General features: G+C 46.1%; 1 protein-coding gene across 4 annotated transcripts in view; it reads left to right on the top strand.

The window, feature by feature from the left end:
- LOC141176474 (cyclic AMP-responsive element-binding protein 3-like protein 3) overlaps positions 1–16,954 on the top strand; it is a 492,345-nt gene that overhangs the window by 153,504 nt on the left and 321,887 nt on the right. For all 4 annotated transcript variants that reach the window (XM_073660425.1, XM_073660428.1, XM_073660426.1 and 1 more), the window contains exons 2-3: positions 1,653–1,781; positions 1,870–2,104. In XM_073660425.1, the coding sequence (XP_073516526.1) occupies positions 1,653–1,781; positions 1,870–2,104 (364 nt within the window). The remainder of the gene's footprint in view (positions 1–1,652; positions 1,782–1,869; positions 2,105–16,954) is intronic.

Here is a 16,954-nt window from a genome sequence, read left to right as displayed (position 1 = left end):
GTGACAAATCGCTCAGCGCTCCAGAGTTGTTGAAAGCTGTAACACAGCAGCCTGATCTGTGGCTCTCACCGCTGAACATACAGCCAGGCATGGTCATGTGTGACAATGGGTGGAACCTTGTGACGGAGAAATGACAGCCGGAGTAGATACGGTTTCCCTCTATGCTAGTCCTTTCACCGAACTAAAGAATATGACTGTGGTGAAATACAACTGCCACTGAGAAGCAGTTTCAAACTGAAAAACATTAGGCCCACCAGAGGATTTGATTTTGAGGGCTCACCTTTCTCCTCCACTCAAGAGCCCCATAGCTGCTGCAAAGTTTGCGCTATCATGAACTCTCCTGATGGAGAAGCCAGGGCCCACCCGAGGATTCACTGGTGGGACTGTCCAACCCTGCCGAGAAGCAGTCCTGGCTAAGAAAAATGTGTGTGAAGGTTCCCGGACACTCTATGGCTCCTTTTTTACTGGAGGTGGAACCCCACGCAAACACAAGGAGAACATACAAAATCCTTGCAGATGTTGTCCTTGCTGGGATTTGAACCTAGGATCCCAGCGCTGCAAGGCTTCAGAGCTAACCACTGAGCCAATGTGCTGTCGTTCACCCTCTGTTATCTAACAGGCTGGAGAAACTTGCACCTACTGCCACTCAGCATCTTCAGCTCCTTTGTGAGAAACTAATTTATTTGGGCAGCCACCCAGTCTACCAAATAGAATTCCTGAGAAGGAAATTGGGGATGGCTTTGCTACTGGTACTGGGGGCAGTGCTAATACCATGACGTCGTACCATAATTCACTGGAAATATTCCTGGCTAGTAAGAGGCAAGCAGATTCCCACAGAAAAGCACCAGCAGTAATGTTCAGGGACCCTTGCTTGTTGAAGGCAGAGACGACACCGGGAGAAATAGTGGCAGCTGGGGACCGAGTATGGACACCCAGCCGCCGCCGGCATGAGGTCGTGAAAAGCTTCTGCCTCCACGAGCCTAAAGGCCACAATTCAAGTGGAAGCAGCTTTAGAGGACTTTGTGTGAGAAATTACAGCTGGAGTAGATACGGTTTCCCAAAAGTCAGTCCTTTCATCAAGCTAAAAAATATGGCTGTGGTGAAATACAACTCACTGACAAGCTGTGGACTGGCTCTATACCGTTCCTGGCCACATTCACTTGATCACGTGTTTGTGGTTAGGCGGTCCTTCTCAATAAGTGCACTGGGGAGGGCACGGGTAAAGTTGTGGGGACCTGTGCTTGTGGAAAGCAGAGATGACACCGGGAGAAGTAGTGGCGGCTGGGGACCGAGTATGGACACCCGGCCGCCGCCGGCATAAGGTTGTGAAAAGCTTCCGCCTCCATGAGCCTAAAAGGCCACATTTCAAGTGCAAGCAGCTTTAGAGGACTTCCTGGGAGAAATGACAGCTGGAGTAGATATGGTTTCCCAAAAGTACATACATACATATGGTGAATACATTTTGCAATTCAACTTACCTGGAAATAAGTTTCTTTGAATTCCTTGCATGGCTTACCTGTCTCCTGCCCTATCCAATTGCTATGTTTAACTGCCCTGGCACTTTGATAAAATCTGCATGAATGCCCCCTGAATATTTTTATTTTCATAAATTTTAAGTCCTTAATCTTACCTTTCTCCTTTTATACACCCAGGATGCCAATGCATTTAATCAAGATGGTGTGCAGAGTTTGGAGCTTCTAGATTTGCTGTTTGATTGCCAAGATGGAATTCTGCGCCATGAATATTCAACTGCTGAGACCTCATGGACATCTGAAACAAATGTTGGTATATATATTCATAGATCATTTAGCAATGCTGTATTGGTTTCTTTATTTTTATCTGTTATAATGTTATTATTTTCTGATGCAGAATTTTACCAAGGATGATGAGGCATTTTTGTCTTTCCTGCTGGCACCTAATGATTCATCCTCAGACTCAAATCTCTGGTCACCTGCTGCCAGTGATAGTGGTCTTTCTGAAGATAACCACTCAGACCAACAGGATAGCCCTGGCCAGTACAACTATACAGATTCTTACCATATTATGCACAATCAGACGGATTTACAAGAACCTAATGTGTCTATTGATCTGGGTGAAAATTCAGGTATTTTATGTAAACTAAAAGAGGAGACTTGTTTTAAGTTAAACAAGATAATAAATGACTAACTCACAATAATGTCAGTAATACACTATTCAACATTGAAATTGCAACACGAAGAAGATGTTGTGGAATTATTAAAATTACAGGATTGATAAAGGGAATCTGTCAGTAGGATCAACACTCCTAATTAGTGATGATCGAGCATGCTCGTTGCTCGAGATTTAAGAGCACGTTTGGGCGAGTACCTATTATCTTCAGCGTGCTCGGGGGTTAAGTTTTCGTCGCTCCGTGAACATGATTTGCGACTGTTTGACAGCTTTAATACATGTGAGGAATGCTGTAAAAACAAGCATTCCTCACATGTATTAAAGCTGTCAAACAGAAGCAAATCATCTTCATGGAGAGACGAAAACTTAACCCCCGAGCACGCTGAAGATAATAGGTACTTGCCCGAGCATGCTCGTAAATCTCGAGCAACGAGCATGCTCGATTATCACTACTCCTAATCCATGTATTAGGAGTACATGTAGGTCATAGGAAGTTAAAAAAAAATGGTTTCAATTTGGCTTTTATTTACCTCCCAAGTACCACAGACTGGAGATGGGTGCTTGAAAATGTAATAATTTGCAGTTCACGGTGACACCTGCTACTTCCTCAATTTGCATAACCTTACGACTTGTCTTCTTAATGTTGCAATTTACATTTTGAGGAGTGTAATAAAACTTTAGCTTTGCAGTATTGTATTTAAAATGGAAATATAGCATATTCAAATAATTCTTTAACAATATGTTAAAACAGAGGTGTGACTGTGGGGATCTCAGAGGGTCAGTGTTCCACCAATCAGAAAGTGATGCCACATCTCGCCTGTATGCCATCACTTTGTAGGATAGAAAAATACTCCCTCTTCCTCACCCTCCTATCTAGATAAATCTTATCAGTAGCAACTGCCACCTCATATCTCAGTAATGGGAAAGTCTGTCTTCACTGAATACAGTTAATCTCAGAATTGAGAATTTGGATAATGACTCTTCAATTTTGGCAAAGAAAGAAGATTTATCTGATAGGATATATTACAAAGTTGTCTATTTTCATGTGTACTATTGATTTATGAAATAACTATTAAAACGACATTCTTCTTCAGTCAACTTAAGGAGCAAAAGGAAGGAAACAATATTGCTAACCAGTTTCAAGTTGGGTCTATGGGGAAGTAGCCATTCACAATGTCAAAGGCAGCATAAGTTGCAAAAGTAATTCTGTGCAAGCACACACAGCAATTCCAACTTCTTAACCATTACTATAATTTTGGACTATGAAAGGAAGCCAAAGTATTCCCCCCCAAAAAATAGAGTAAATATACAAACTACATGCAGGAACCTCAAATGGGATCCAAACCTATTACCCAAGTGCTGAAAGTTAAAGGGGCTATTCGGGACTTTTCTGACGTTTGCTATGAGGCAAAGATCTTACAGTTAGTAATTGCCAACTACCTGTCGGCTCTGCCTGGCACCAATCTCTGCCAGTTCACAGACTGCTCCTGCCGGCAATTCTGCTGTTTCAGTTGACCTCGTGTCAAAAGAGCAGCTCTTTCTCTTCCCCTCTGCTCTGTTGATGGGGCATAACTACAGAAGTTATGCTGATTGACAAACAAATTCCCATAGTTTGACAGTCAACTCCTTACTGCCTATCAGCATGACATCAGCAGAGATGCCTCATCAACAGAGCAGAGCACAAGAAAAGACGTGGCTCTGTCAACGTGAAATCACCGGAAGCCGCAGAAATGCCAGCAGGAGCTGTTCGTGACTCTACTGAGCAGGCAGAGTTCAGTGCTGGACAGAACAGACAGGATGTTAGAAATGGAAAACCACAAGGAGTACTCACAACAGAGCAATGTGTAAAAAAATATATAATTTTTATTAGAGAGCAAACCATATAAAAACAAACACATAAACATAAGGATATTTAAAATGCATAAAAGAAAATGAGTGGGGAATGAGTTTGTCTCAAAAGGTTACAAGTAGTTATTTTTTCGTTGTGATACCCAGATGCAGGGTCGCCATCAGGGCATTACTGCCCTTACTGATGTATCGGGCCCAGTGAGCAGCAATAAAGAGTGAGGGCCTGGTCTGAGCCCTCCCCTCTTGTGCTCCTGCTCACGGGGCCCCGGGGTATCATGTGCTGGCATGAAGCCATAGGTAGCGGCTTATATCTAGGTGCAGTGAGCTTCTGCTTTGGAGCACTCACAGCCGAACGGCCATGCAGCTCCAAGGGAATCCCTCCATCTCTTCTATGAAGCGCTGGAGTTGGCGCGTATGCGATGATGTCATCGCGTACTCACCGGCATGGAGCGCCAGGATGCCAGTCTGGAAGTGGAGCTGCACCTGTAGGGATCATATGAGAGGTAAGTATTGAAAAACTTTTTTTTTTTTTTTTTAAATAGAATTAATTAAATGGTCTTGGGGGTGGGAGAGCATATGATGAACTGGGAGTGGGGGTGGGTAGAGCATATGATGAACTGGGAGTGGAGGTGGGGGTGGGTAGAGCATATGATGACCTGGTAGTGTGGAGATGGGGAGAGCATATTATGAATTTGGGAGGGTGGGGAGAGCACATGATGAAGTGGGGGTGGGGAGAGCACATGATGAAGTGGGGGTGGGGAGAGCACATGATGAACTGGGAGTGGGGGTGGGGAGAGCATAGAATGAACTGGGAGAGGAGGTGGGTAAAGCATATGATGAACTAGGGGTGGGGGGAGCACAGCATACCATGAACTGGGAGTGTGGAGGTGGAGAGAGCATATGATGAACTGGGAGTGGGTAAAGCATATGATGAACTGGGAGTGGAGTTGGGTAGAGCATATGATGAACTGGGGAGTGTGGGGGTGGGGAGAGCATATGATGAACTGGGACTGGAGGGTGGGGAGAGCATGTGATGAACTGGGACTGGAGGATGGGGAGATGTCACACCAGGTGTTAGTGCAACACAGAGGGAAAAGGGAGCCCAGACACTAGGGAAAGGGGAGAGTGGAGACCTCCTAGTCTGTTCTAGCGTCACCCTGTCTCAACTACCGTCCCTATATTGCCTCTTCAGCAATCGCCGCACGCGTGCCTCACCCTACTTTCCCTGGCTTATGGCTACGGCTAGGGATGGGAGGAGATGAACACTAGACAACCTCCACTAAACACTATAGACAACAAGGGTAGACAAAACAGGGGGAAATAGCTTAGCTTTAGATGACTCCAAATATCCACACGGTCTCAAGCTCCAGAGAGGACGAAGTACTGCTCCTGCTAAGCCTCACAAGTAGAAATGAATATAGCCGGCAACTCCCTCTCAGACACACCAGGTATATATACACCCAGGCCAAAGAGCTAATTAGCCAGAGGGAGGTAGCCTCTAGGTCCTAAAGACAGCCTCTCATCTAAGAAGCTGTTTGCAATGCCAACCATAGAGATCTCCTGCAACCAACTGCAGGGTGACTGTCAACTCTGACCTGCCCATGACAGGAGAGCATATGATGAACTGGGAGTGGGGGGTTGGGTGAGCACATGATGAACTGGGAGTGGGGGTGGAGAGAGCACATGATGAACTGGGAGTGGGGGATGGGGAGAGCATATGATAGCTTGGGGGTGGGGAGAGCACATGATGAACTGGGAGTGTGGGGATTTGGAGAGCATATGATGAACTGGGAGTGGGGGTTGGGGAGAGTATATATATGATGAACTTGGGGTGGGGAGAGCACATGATGAACTGGGAGTGGGGGTGGTGAGAGCATATAATGAACTGGGAGTGGGTAAAGCATATGATGAACTAGGGGTGGGGGGAGCACAGCATATCATGAACTGGGAGAGTGGAGGTGGAGAGAGCATATGATGAACTGGGAGTGGGGGGTGGGGAGAGCATATGATGAACTGGTAGTGGGGGGTGGGGAGAGCACATGATGAACTGGAACTGGAGGTGAGGAGAGAACATGATGAACTGGGACTGGGGGGTGGAGATAGCTCATGATGAACTGGGAGTGGGGGGCGGGAGAACATATGATGAACTGGCAGTGGGGGGTGGGGAGAGCAAATATTGAAGTGGGTGTTAGGGAGAGCAAATGATGAATTGGGAGTGGAGGAGGAAAGAGCAAATGAAGAATGGGGGGGTGGGGAGAGCATATGATGAACTGGGAGTGGGAGTGGATTGAGCAAATGATAAATTGGGAGTGGGGGGTGGGGAGAGCAAATGAATTGGGAGTGGGGATGGGGAGAGAAAATAATGAATTGAGGGTGGGGTAGCGCAAATAATGATAATTGAGCGTGTGGGTGGGGAAAGCAAATGATAATGAATTGGGGGTAAGAGAGAGTAAATGATGATGAAGTGGGGGTGGGAAAGAAAGGACATGACAAAATGAATTGGGGCGGAGGGGGCATGTAAATATAATGAATTGGGAGAGGGGGGTGTTGAGGATGATGGAGTGTGACTGGTAATGAATTGGGGTAAACAGTACAGGTTCTAATTACTTTATATATTTATTAGGTGGGGAAAGTGGCTATTTACATTTAGTGGGGGCGCAGTGGTGGATTACAATATATATTTGGAATGGTGGGTTGCATAATACTTAATTACATATTAATGGTGGGTGCACATCTGTTATTCAGCTGTGTAGTGTAGAAGTTGGGGAATGTGCTTTAGATAACTGTGTTATTTTATGCATAGATGAGTCCTGGCTGGAAGAAGTAATAACAGTCAGCGCTGCATGGAGAAAAGAAAAGATGAAGGACTTCAACTAGAGACATCACTGGTGAGTCAGTGTGTTATCTGTACACTGACACTATGTACAGAGCTCCTGTGTATATTGTCACTGGTGATCCCTGTATTACCTGTACACTGACACTATGTACAGAGCTCCTGTGTATAATGTCACTGATGAGCATCATATTTCCTGTACACGGTCACTATACACTGTATACTATGTGCAGAGCTCCTGTGTATAATGGCACTTATGGTAATATTAGTATTGTGATTTTTTATTAATGATCAGTATTGTAGTATTCGGGCACTATGTGGTGGCAATATGTGGTCTGGTCTAGGTGTGGCAGTATTTGTTCCTTGCATGTAGTATTATTCGGTCACTATGTGATGGTAATATGTGGTCTGGTTATGGTGTGGCGGTATTCCTTGTACATGGTATTATTATTTAACTATGTGGTGGTAATATGCTGTCTGGTCATGGTGTTGACAGTATTTGTCTCTTGTATGTGATATTATTGGTCATTTTAAAAAATGTACTTGACATATTCCCTTAAAGAAAAATAAATAAAAATAGTACTGGCTATTTTGGGAAATGTTTAATAGGTTAGGATAGAGTAGGGCCCAGTCAGAAGAGTCTATGTTGTTGTGGTGGCGGTTTAAAATATATTTTAGCCAAAACAAAAGCTACTGGCTATGTATGTAACATGGTGTTCAATGGGAACTGTTAATGTGTGATTGGTGAGGACATGGTGCAGAAGTGGAGTATTTTCAAGAGTGGGCAGTGTGACTGTGGAAGGTTTGAAGGGTGAAGGCGGAGCTGGGGTGGAGCCTGGGCGGAGTCTCAAGGGGGCCCGAAAATTTTGCCAGTATGGGGCCCTGAAATTCCTGGTGGCAGACCTGTCCAGATGTAATATGGTTATAAGGCACTATATAATACTAGCTATTGAATCCGTTCTACGCCCGGATAGCGAGCATTTTTATTGGTACATTTCCGGCACCATTTTTTTTTTTTTTTTTTTTTTTTTAACACACTGTCTGCAAATTTGTATATACAGTGTCTTCAATAAAATGGCGCCGGATAGCATGGTATACACATGCGGTGACTCCGGCACCATTTTATTGAAGTAATGTATTACAACGTAAACATAGCAGTACACACGCACTGGCAATAGGCGTAATGGCGATGGGCATTGCATGCACACTGCTATGTTGACGTTGTAGTATGTTATTTAAATAAAATGGCACATGTGCATACCTTGCTATCCGGTGTCATTTTATTGAAGACACTGTATTTGCGAATTCGCAGTCAGTGTCTTAAAAAAAAAACGGAGCCAGATAGAGTGTGTGCATGCGCTGACTCCGACGACATTTTATTGAAGTATTGTGCTGCAAAATTAAAGGGATCCTGTCATCAGAAATAACACTATTAACCCTCATATACAGTGGTGGCCAAAAGTATTGGCACCCCTGCAATTCTGTCAGATAATACAATCAGTTTCTTCCTGGAAATGATTGCAATCACAAATTCTTTGGTATTATTATCTTCATTTAATTTGCTTGCAAGGAAAAAACACAAAAGAGAATGAAGCAAAAATCAAATCATTGATCATTTCACACAAAACTTCAAAAATGGGCCAGACAAAAGTATTGGCACCCTCAGCCTAATACTTGGTTGCAACAACCTTTAGCCAAAATAACTGCGAACAACCGCTTCCGGTAACCATCAATGAGTTTCTTACAATGCTCTGCTGGAATTGTAGACCATTCTTCTTTGGCAAACTGCTCCAGGTCCCTGATATTTGAAGGGTGCCTTCTCCAAACTGCCATTTTAAGATCTCTCCACAGGTGTTCTATGGGATTTAGGTCTAGACTCATTGCTGGCCACCTTAGAAGTCTCAAGTGCTTTCTCTCAAACCATTTTATAGTGCTTTTGGAAGTGTGTTTTGGGTCATTGTCCTGCTGGAATACCCATGACCTCTGAGGGAGACCCAGTTTTCTCACACTGGGCCCTACATTATGCTGCAAAATTTGTTGGTAGTCTTCAGACTTCATAATGCCATGCACACGGTCAAGCAGTCCAGTGCCAGAGGCAGCAAAGCAACCCCAAAACATCAGGGAACCTCCGCCATGTTTGACTGTAGGGACCGTGTTTTTTTCTTTGAATGGCTCTTTTTTTTCCTGTACACTCTATGTTGATGCTTTTTCCCAAAAAGCTCGACTCTTGTCTCATCTGACCAGAGAATATTCTTCCAAAACGTTTTAGGCTTTCTCAGGTAAGTTTTGGCAAACTCCAGCCTGGCTTTTTTATGTCTCGGGGTAAGAAGTGGGGTCTTCCTGGGTATCCTACCATACAGTCCCTTTTCATTCAGTACGGGTTGACAATGTTATACCCTCGGACTGCAGGGCAGCTTGAACTTTTTTGGATGTTAGTCGAGGTTCTTTATCCACCATCCGCACAATCTTGCGTTGAAATTTTTCGGCAATTTTTCTTTTCCGTCCACATCTAGGGAGGTTAGCCACAGTGCCATGAGCTTTAAACTTCTTGATGACACTGCGCACGGAAGACACAGGAACATTCAGGTCTTTGGAGATGGACTTGTAGCCTTGAGATTGCTCATGCTTCCTCACAATTTGGTTTCTCAAGTCCTCAGACAGTTCTTTGGTCTTCTTTCTTTTCTCCATGCTCAATGTGGTACACACAAGGACATAGGACAGAGGTTGAGTCAACTTTAATCCATGGTAACTGGCTGCAAGTGTTATTTAGTTATTGCAAACACTTGTCAGGTGACACAGGTAAGTTACAGGTGCTGTTAAGTACACGAATTAGAGAAGCATCACATGATTTTTCAAACAGTGGCAATACTTTTGTCCACCCCCTTTTTTAGGTTTGGTGTGGAATTATATCCAATTTGGCTTTAGGACAATTCTTTTTGTGTTTTTTCATTGAAGACAAATTAAATGAAGATAATAATACCAAAGAATTTGTGATTGCAATCATTTTCAGGAAGAAACTGAGTATTATCTGACAGAATTGCAGGGGTGCCAATACTTTTGGCCACCACTGTATGCGGTTAATCTGCAGATTAATAGCGTTATTATGCCTCCCAGTGCCCGCACGCAGCAGAGTGCATTGGGGAGAAAATGAACTTTATTCTCCATGCCAGCATTCGGCTTCAGTCATGGAGGCGGGGCGGTGCTGGTTCAGTCATCCCCTGTAACTGCACCCCCGACACTGACTGACACTGGCTCTACATCGAGGCCGGCTGTCAGTCAGGGCTGGGGTTACAGCAGCTGCTCTCTATTCTCAAAGCAATGACTGAAACGGTGCCGGGCCAGAACCCATAACAAACCAAATGCTCCCCCCATCCTGGTATATGCTCCCCCATCCTGGTCTCCCATCCTGGTATATGCTCCCCCATCTGGGTCCCTCATCCTGGTATATGCTCCCCCATCCAGGTCCCCCATCTTGGTATATGCTCCCCCCATCCTGGTATATGCTCCCCCATCCGGGTCCGCCATCCTGGTATATGCTCTGCCATCCTGGTCCCCCATTCTAGTACATGCTCCCCCCCATCCTGGTCCCTCATCCTGGTCCATGCTTCCCATTTTGGTATATGCTCACCCATCCTGGTCCACCATCCTGGTATATGCTCACCCATCCTTGTCCTCCATCCTGGTATGTGATCCCCCCTCCTGGTATATGCTCCCCGATCCTGGTCCATGCTCCCCCATCCTGGTATGTGCTCCCCCACCCTGGTCTCCCATCCCGGCATATACTCCCTCATCCTGGTATGTGCTCACCCATCCTGGTCCTCCATCCTGGTATGTGCTCCCCCATCCTGGTATGTGCTCCCCCATCCTGGTATATTCTGCTCCCCCATGACAGGCAACAAGCAGAAGAGACTTGTTTGTGCTAAAGAACACAAGGAATGGACATTAGACCAGTGGAAATCTGTGCTTTGGTCTGATGAGTCCAAATTTGAGATCTTTGGTTCCAACCACCGTCTCTTTGTGCGACGCAGAAAAGGTGAACGGATGGACTCTACATGCCTGGTTCCCACCGTGAAGCATGGAGGAGGAGGTGTGATGGTGTGGGGGTGCTTTGCTGGTGACACTGTTGGGGATTTATTCAAAATTGAAGGCATACTGAACCAGCATGGCTACCACAGCATCTTGCAGCGGCATGCTATTCCATCCGGTTTCCGTTTAGTTGGACCATCATTTACTTTCAAAAGGTCAATGACCCCAAACACACCTCCAGGCTGTGTAAGGGTTATTTGACCAAGAAGGAGAGTGATGGGGTGCTACGCCAGATGACCTGGCCTCCACAGTCACCAGACCTGAACCCAATCGAGATGGTTTGGGGTGAGCTGGACCGCAGAGTGATGGCAAAAGGGCCAACAAGTGCTAAGCATCTCTGGGAACTCCTTCAAGATTGTTGGAAGACCATTTCCGGTGACTACCTCTTGAAAATGCCAAGACTGTGCAAAGCAGTCATCAAAGCAAAAGGTGGCTACTTTGAAGAACCTAGAATATAAGACATATTTTCAGTTGTCTCACACTTTTTTGTTAAGTATAAAATTCCACTTGGGGACACTTGCAAAGTTTTCCCAATTTTTCGCACTGACTGACCTTCATTTCTTAAAGTAATGATGGCCACTAGTTTTTATTTACTTAGCTGCTTTTTTCTTGCCATAATACAATTTCTAACAGTCTATTCAGTAGGACTATCAGCTGTGTATCCACCTGACTTCTGCACAACACAACTGATGGTCCCAAAGGCAAGAAATCCCACTTATTAAACCTGACAGGGCACACCTGTGAAGCGAAAACCATTTCCGGTGACTACCTCTTGAAGCTCATCAAGAGAATGCCAAGAGTGTGCAAAGCAGTCATCAAAGGAAAAGGTGGCTACTTTGAAGAACCTAGAATATAAGACATATTTTCAGTTGTTTCACGCTTTTTTGTTAAGTATATAATTCCACATGTGTTAATTCATAGTTTTGATGCCTTCAGTGTGAATGTACAATTTTCATAGTCATGAAAATACAGAAAAATCTTTAAATGAGAAGGTGTGTCCAAACTTTTGGTCTGTACTGTACATATTCAGACAGATGAGCTCATCCACACACCTACATTAACATACATCCGTGCATGCATCGTTGTGTAAAGACTCCAATGGTATGGATTGTGCATGAGGCGGAACTCTTTATGCAGAGACTCCCAATGCGTTATGCATTGAAAACGACATGTCCATCCCAATGGAAAAGGTCTTCAGAGGAAGACACATAAAACCAACCCCATATAATACCGTCCAGTAAGGTCAATTCCAAACCTATACTTAAGAGCCAACTCACTCAGTATTGCAAAAATAATAATCCAGGTTGTTATTCATTTAATTCTTATATATGTACAAACCAAGTCCCTCCCATGGTACGAAACATCATTACAGACCCGTATACTCCTGAATATGAGGACCTGCATGCACTAATCAGTTGGGCACATTCCAGAACAAGGCGAACGAACAGGAAGAGCCAAACGAAAGTATATACATTCCCCTATCCATAGTGGGGGTTAGAAAACATCACAGATGCCATTTCCATGTGTCCAAGGAGAAAACTCCATTAAGTAACAATATTGGTCACCAGAGATAAACTCCACTGTCAGTTAGTACCAAAACAAGGAGAACCATCTAGTAGTTCCCCTATTAGATAGTAATTATATACCCCAAAGGGGTCCCACAAGTGGGAATATAGATCAAGCTCTATATTCAGAATGTTGAGCATACAGTCCACATAAAGATAAGCATCTCATAAGAGTCCCAATGTCCGTCCACTCCACATTCCAAAGATGTTCCTCCTGGACGAGGCCACGGCCAACAGTTTCTCCACCAAACGGTTGAATCCAGAATTATGCTCAGTGCTCTTCACATATGCACCGATGAAATGGCAGCACCGTATACACGGCCAGACCCCAATGATGTGGTGGACAAGAAACAGCCTCCCAGGCTTCCAGGTAGATCTTCAGAAGCTTCCAAATAAAAACCCCTACAAAGAGGAGAGTTATATGGGGGAGCATTAACAGAATGAACTCACAGCTGTTAATAAAATTCTGTGAACAACAATTCTCCATATCGGCCCTGAGGAGGAAGGCTATGTAGGTTATAGATCCATTTCGATTCACATCTCAGAAGTGCCACCTCCCCTAATGTTTGTTCGTATATGTTCCAGTCCCATTACCTGTAATCCGGTCAATCTGCTATTGTGGACCTCCAGGAAATGCGCAGCCACCGTTTTAATTGACTTGTCCTTGTCCCGGTCGCTCCTGGCTGTTGAAATATTCGAGAGGTGTTGTTGGATCCGTTTCCTCAATTCCTGTGTCATCTGTCCAACATAAATATTTGCGCAACCACAGACCAAGGCGTAAACCAAGTTGCGTGATCTGCAATTAAAATAAGCCTCAGGTTAAAGGCCTCACAGTCCTCCTGGGCGCCAGTCCATAACAAAAGCACATCATCTATAAACATGAGCCAAGTAAATACATTATTCTCGCTGGAGATCGAGGTATGTGTCCGAATGGCGCCGGAGATGGCGGTATAAGGTCAGCGCTTACGCATACCGCGATCTCTGGCACCACGGTCCTTCATCCTCGTCCTCCTCCCTCTCACCTGTAATAGCTGATGTGTTCTTCTGTGTCTGGCCATACTGCGCAGGTGCATTGCGCATGCACAATCTATAGAGGAGAAATAGTACAGTGAAAGAAAAAGGTCAGAGTGCAATGACTGAAAAGCCAATATATGATATAATACCAAAATTATAAGGTATTCTAGTGTCCAGTTTTTTTTCTCTATTCCCACTGCTCCTGAGTGGTGGATTTTTAAAAAGGAAAAAAAATGCATTATAGTGCCATACACTCTCAGATTACAACATTCAAAAAGAGTCAACTTTGCACTTGGTTCTCTGTCTTAGAGGGGGCATGCAAATCTTTATGAAGACACTGCCTGGCAAAACTATCACTCTAGAAGTGGAACCAAGTTTTTGTAAAGAATAAAATCCACTTGAATAGTGGAATGATGGATTGAAAATATTATTTATTTATTATTGGCCGCAGATAACAATGCAGAGCCCAAAAAATAATAATAATAATAATAATAATATTATTTTTAACAGACTCCCGGTTGAGACACTAGGCACCCCCGCTTTCTGCCACAAGTGCCAGAACAGACTGAAGTCCCGCCCTATTATCACTGTGTGGAGCAGATCCCTAACCACCCCCACCTCATGGGACTCAGCTCCACAGTCAGTGTGTATTGTCACTCTGGCAATAGGGTAATCCTTTGCGTCCCCGTGTATGCACCGCACACCCATGTTTCTCCCGGTGATTAACTGGTGTGGGAGCGTGGCCCTTATGAGAGTCACCAAGCTCCTTGAGTCAAGGAGTCCTACCACCAGTACCCCATTAACAGTCACTGGACACGACGGTGACCCTTTACCGGGCTGATAGTCTACACTGCAGGAGGGGTAGGCATAGTAGGAGCAGCGAAGTCCCAGGCTACAGTCCATCTGTTCAGAAGTTAGAGGGCAGCGGACAGAGGGCAGATATGTAAGGGGGAAGACCGGGGTGCTTTCAGAGCAAGGGATCCGGAACTGCCGGGGCCGTACCTCTTGTTGCAGGGGGAAGATAGACTGCAAGCAGAGGAGTCATGTGAAAGGGAAGCAGGGGGTGTGTCGAGAGAGAGAACTGGGAAGTCAGGTGACAGAAGGACTCCTGGTGTGACGAGAGAGAGAGGGAGAGACAAGGATGTTTGCGGGGGAAAGCGGAGCTGAGTCCTGCGGAGCAGAGCAGTGTGAGAGGGTCCAGGCTCCTGGCTACAGGACTTGGAGCAAGGGATCCGAGTGCAGTGGACCAGAGGTGTCAAGCTGACTGTAGGGAGAAGAGACGCAGGGTCCGTGGAGCTGAGCACGTGAGGTGCCGTGTAATGGACTAGGGGCTCAGCGGGTAAAACCGGAGACCGCCCGCTGCCGCCAGAAGACGGAGCATTGTTTGGGCAGGGATGCCTGAAGAAATCATCACCTGCACCAGCTGGCAACTGCCTTGTAGAGGATACAAGTCAGCTAAGTGAAGAAACTGTCATTTGTTACTAGTTTGACTCTGCTACATCTAGTTAAACTGAAAACTGTCAGTTGCAGACTAATATCTGCTATTTCCCCATATTTTCTCCTGTTACTCCCTGCGTGGAGATTTACCCTGTTATTATAAACTTCCCCTGTTTATTAACCCTGTATTGGCTGCTCTGTGCTTCTGTGTCACTGCATCTAAAGTACCTGTGTTACATTTGGCGTAGTCGGCAGGATGCAGTCGTTAGACACTGACACTGCAGAGCAGTCCATCCTGGGAGCCCCTAAATCTAGCTTGCCGCTGGGGGCCATGCTCCGCAATCTCCCAAAGTTCACCGGGGACCATATGATGCTGTGGGACTGGATTGAAAGAGTTAGGAGTATGTTACGTATGCACCCGATGACCCCAGCTATGCAAGCTGAAATAGCCTTACTGGCCCTGGACGGCGAGGCCCGACAGTCCGTGATGTACCACCCTCCCCATGACCGGGATACTGTAGAAAAAGTGGTACGGAGAGCTGAGGATACGACTGTTTCACCAAGTGCAGCAGGAGGGGGGAGACTGTGACCCAGTATGTTAATGCCTTACAGAGGGTGCATGCCTATATCACTAGAAAAGACGACATGGGGAATTGGGAATAGGCTCCCCTGACGTGATCTTAAGGGACCAGTTTGTGGCAGGCCACAGGGATGTGCAGCTGAAGCAGGCCTTGCGGGAGCACCTGCGTGCCAACCCATGTATGACTTTTCTAGAAGTGGGGGCAGATGCACGTGTGAGAGAGCAGGAGATGGGGGTGATGGCCCTGGCAGGGATGGTCCGGAGTAATGAGGTACCCACCCCGCCTGCAGCTGAACCGGAATTGGCTCAAGAGATGCGGAAGGAGATACAGGAGATGCGGGATGAATGGTCCAGTCTCAAGAAGACCCCTGCCCCGACACCATAGATACCCAGATCGATTGCCCCAGTTATGGAAACAATTGAATTCAGGACCCCCCTTGTAGGAGAGTTCCGTAGGTGAGTGAGGCAGCCCTATATAGACAGACACGACCTGCTGGAAGTGTGGAGGCGCAGGACATTATGCCAGGGGCTGTGCTTGCCGAAGGCGGCCCCTGTCGCGACAGCCATTAAACTAGCAGGCTCCGTGTTCGGGGGACACAGCACGGAGCCTGAGGAAGGGGAAAGAAAGAAAGGAAGTCCCAAGGACCTAGTTTCCAGCAGCCCGACTGTCTGGGCCGAAATAAGCGGTCGGGCTGTTCACTGCCTGGTTGACACGGGATCCCAGGTGACTACGATAACAGAAGCCTACTTTCAACAGCGATTTCCAGAGATAGCGCGGACTGAATGGGGACCAGTAATTAGACTCACGGCAGCTAATCAATTACCCATCCCGGTCGCAGGAGTGGTGTGGATGAAGATACAAGTGTGTGGAAAAGATGTGGGAAAAAAAGGAGTCGTCCTGGTCGCAGGGGGAACAGGAAGTGGACGCCCGGTGACCCTCGGAATGAATGTGCTGAAAGAGATCGGGCAAATTCTGCTTAGTGAGCCGAAGGAGATTCCTCTAGACCAGTGGGACCCGCGAACTCCTCAGAGTGTGTGGAAAAGATGTGGGAAAAAAAGGAGTCATCCTGGTCGCAGGGGGAACAGGAAGTGGACGCCCGGTGACCCTCGGAATGAATGTGCTGAAAGAGATCGGGCAAATTCTGCTTAGTGAGCCGAAGGAGATTACTCTAGACCAGTGGGACCCGCGAACTCCTCAAAGGAGGGTCTTTCAACAACTAATCCAAGCTGCCCAGGCTCAGGAGACGTCGAATGAAGTGAAGATCCTGGGGAAAAATAATAGTGCCAGCAGCTGCGGCGCTCACCTTACCGCCCGGACAAACTGTACTCACATTAGCCACACGGGCCTGCACACCTCTTGAGGGGTTCGAAGTCCATATAGAACCAACATCGATGGACAAAGTACTCCCGGGACTCTTGGTGGCTCGGACACTGGCCACCGTC

This window comes from Phyllobates terribilis, unplaced genomic scaffold (assembly GCF_046119375.1).
Source record: "Phyllobates terribilis strain yellow unplaced genomic scaffold, ASM4611937v1 Scaffold_26__1_contigs__length_17865784, whole genome shotgun sequence".
NCBI lineage: Eukaryota > Metazoa > Chordata > Amphibia > Anura > Dendrobatidae > Phyllobates > Phyllobates terribilis.
This window is presented reverse-complemented; position numbering and strand designations above follow the sequence as displayed.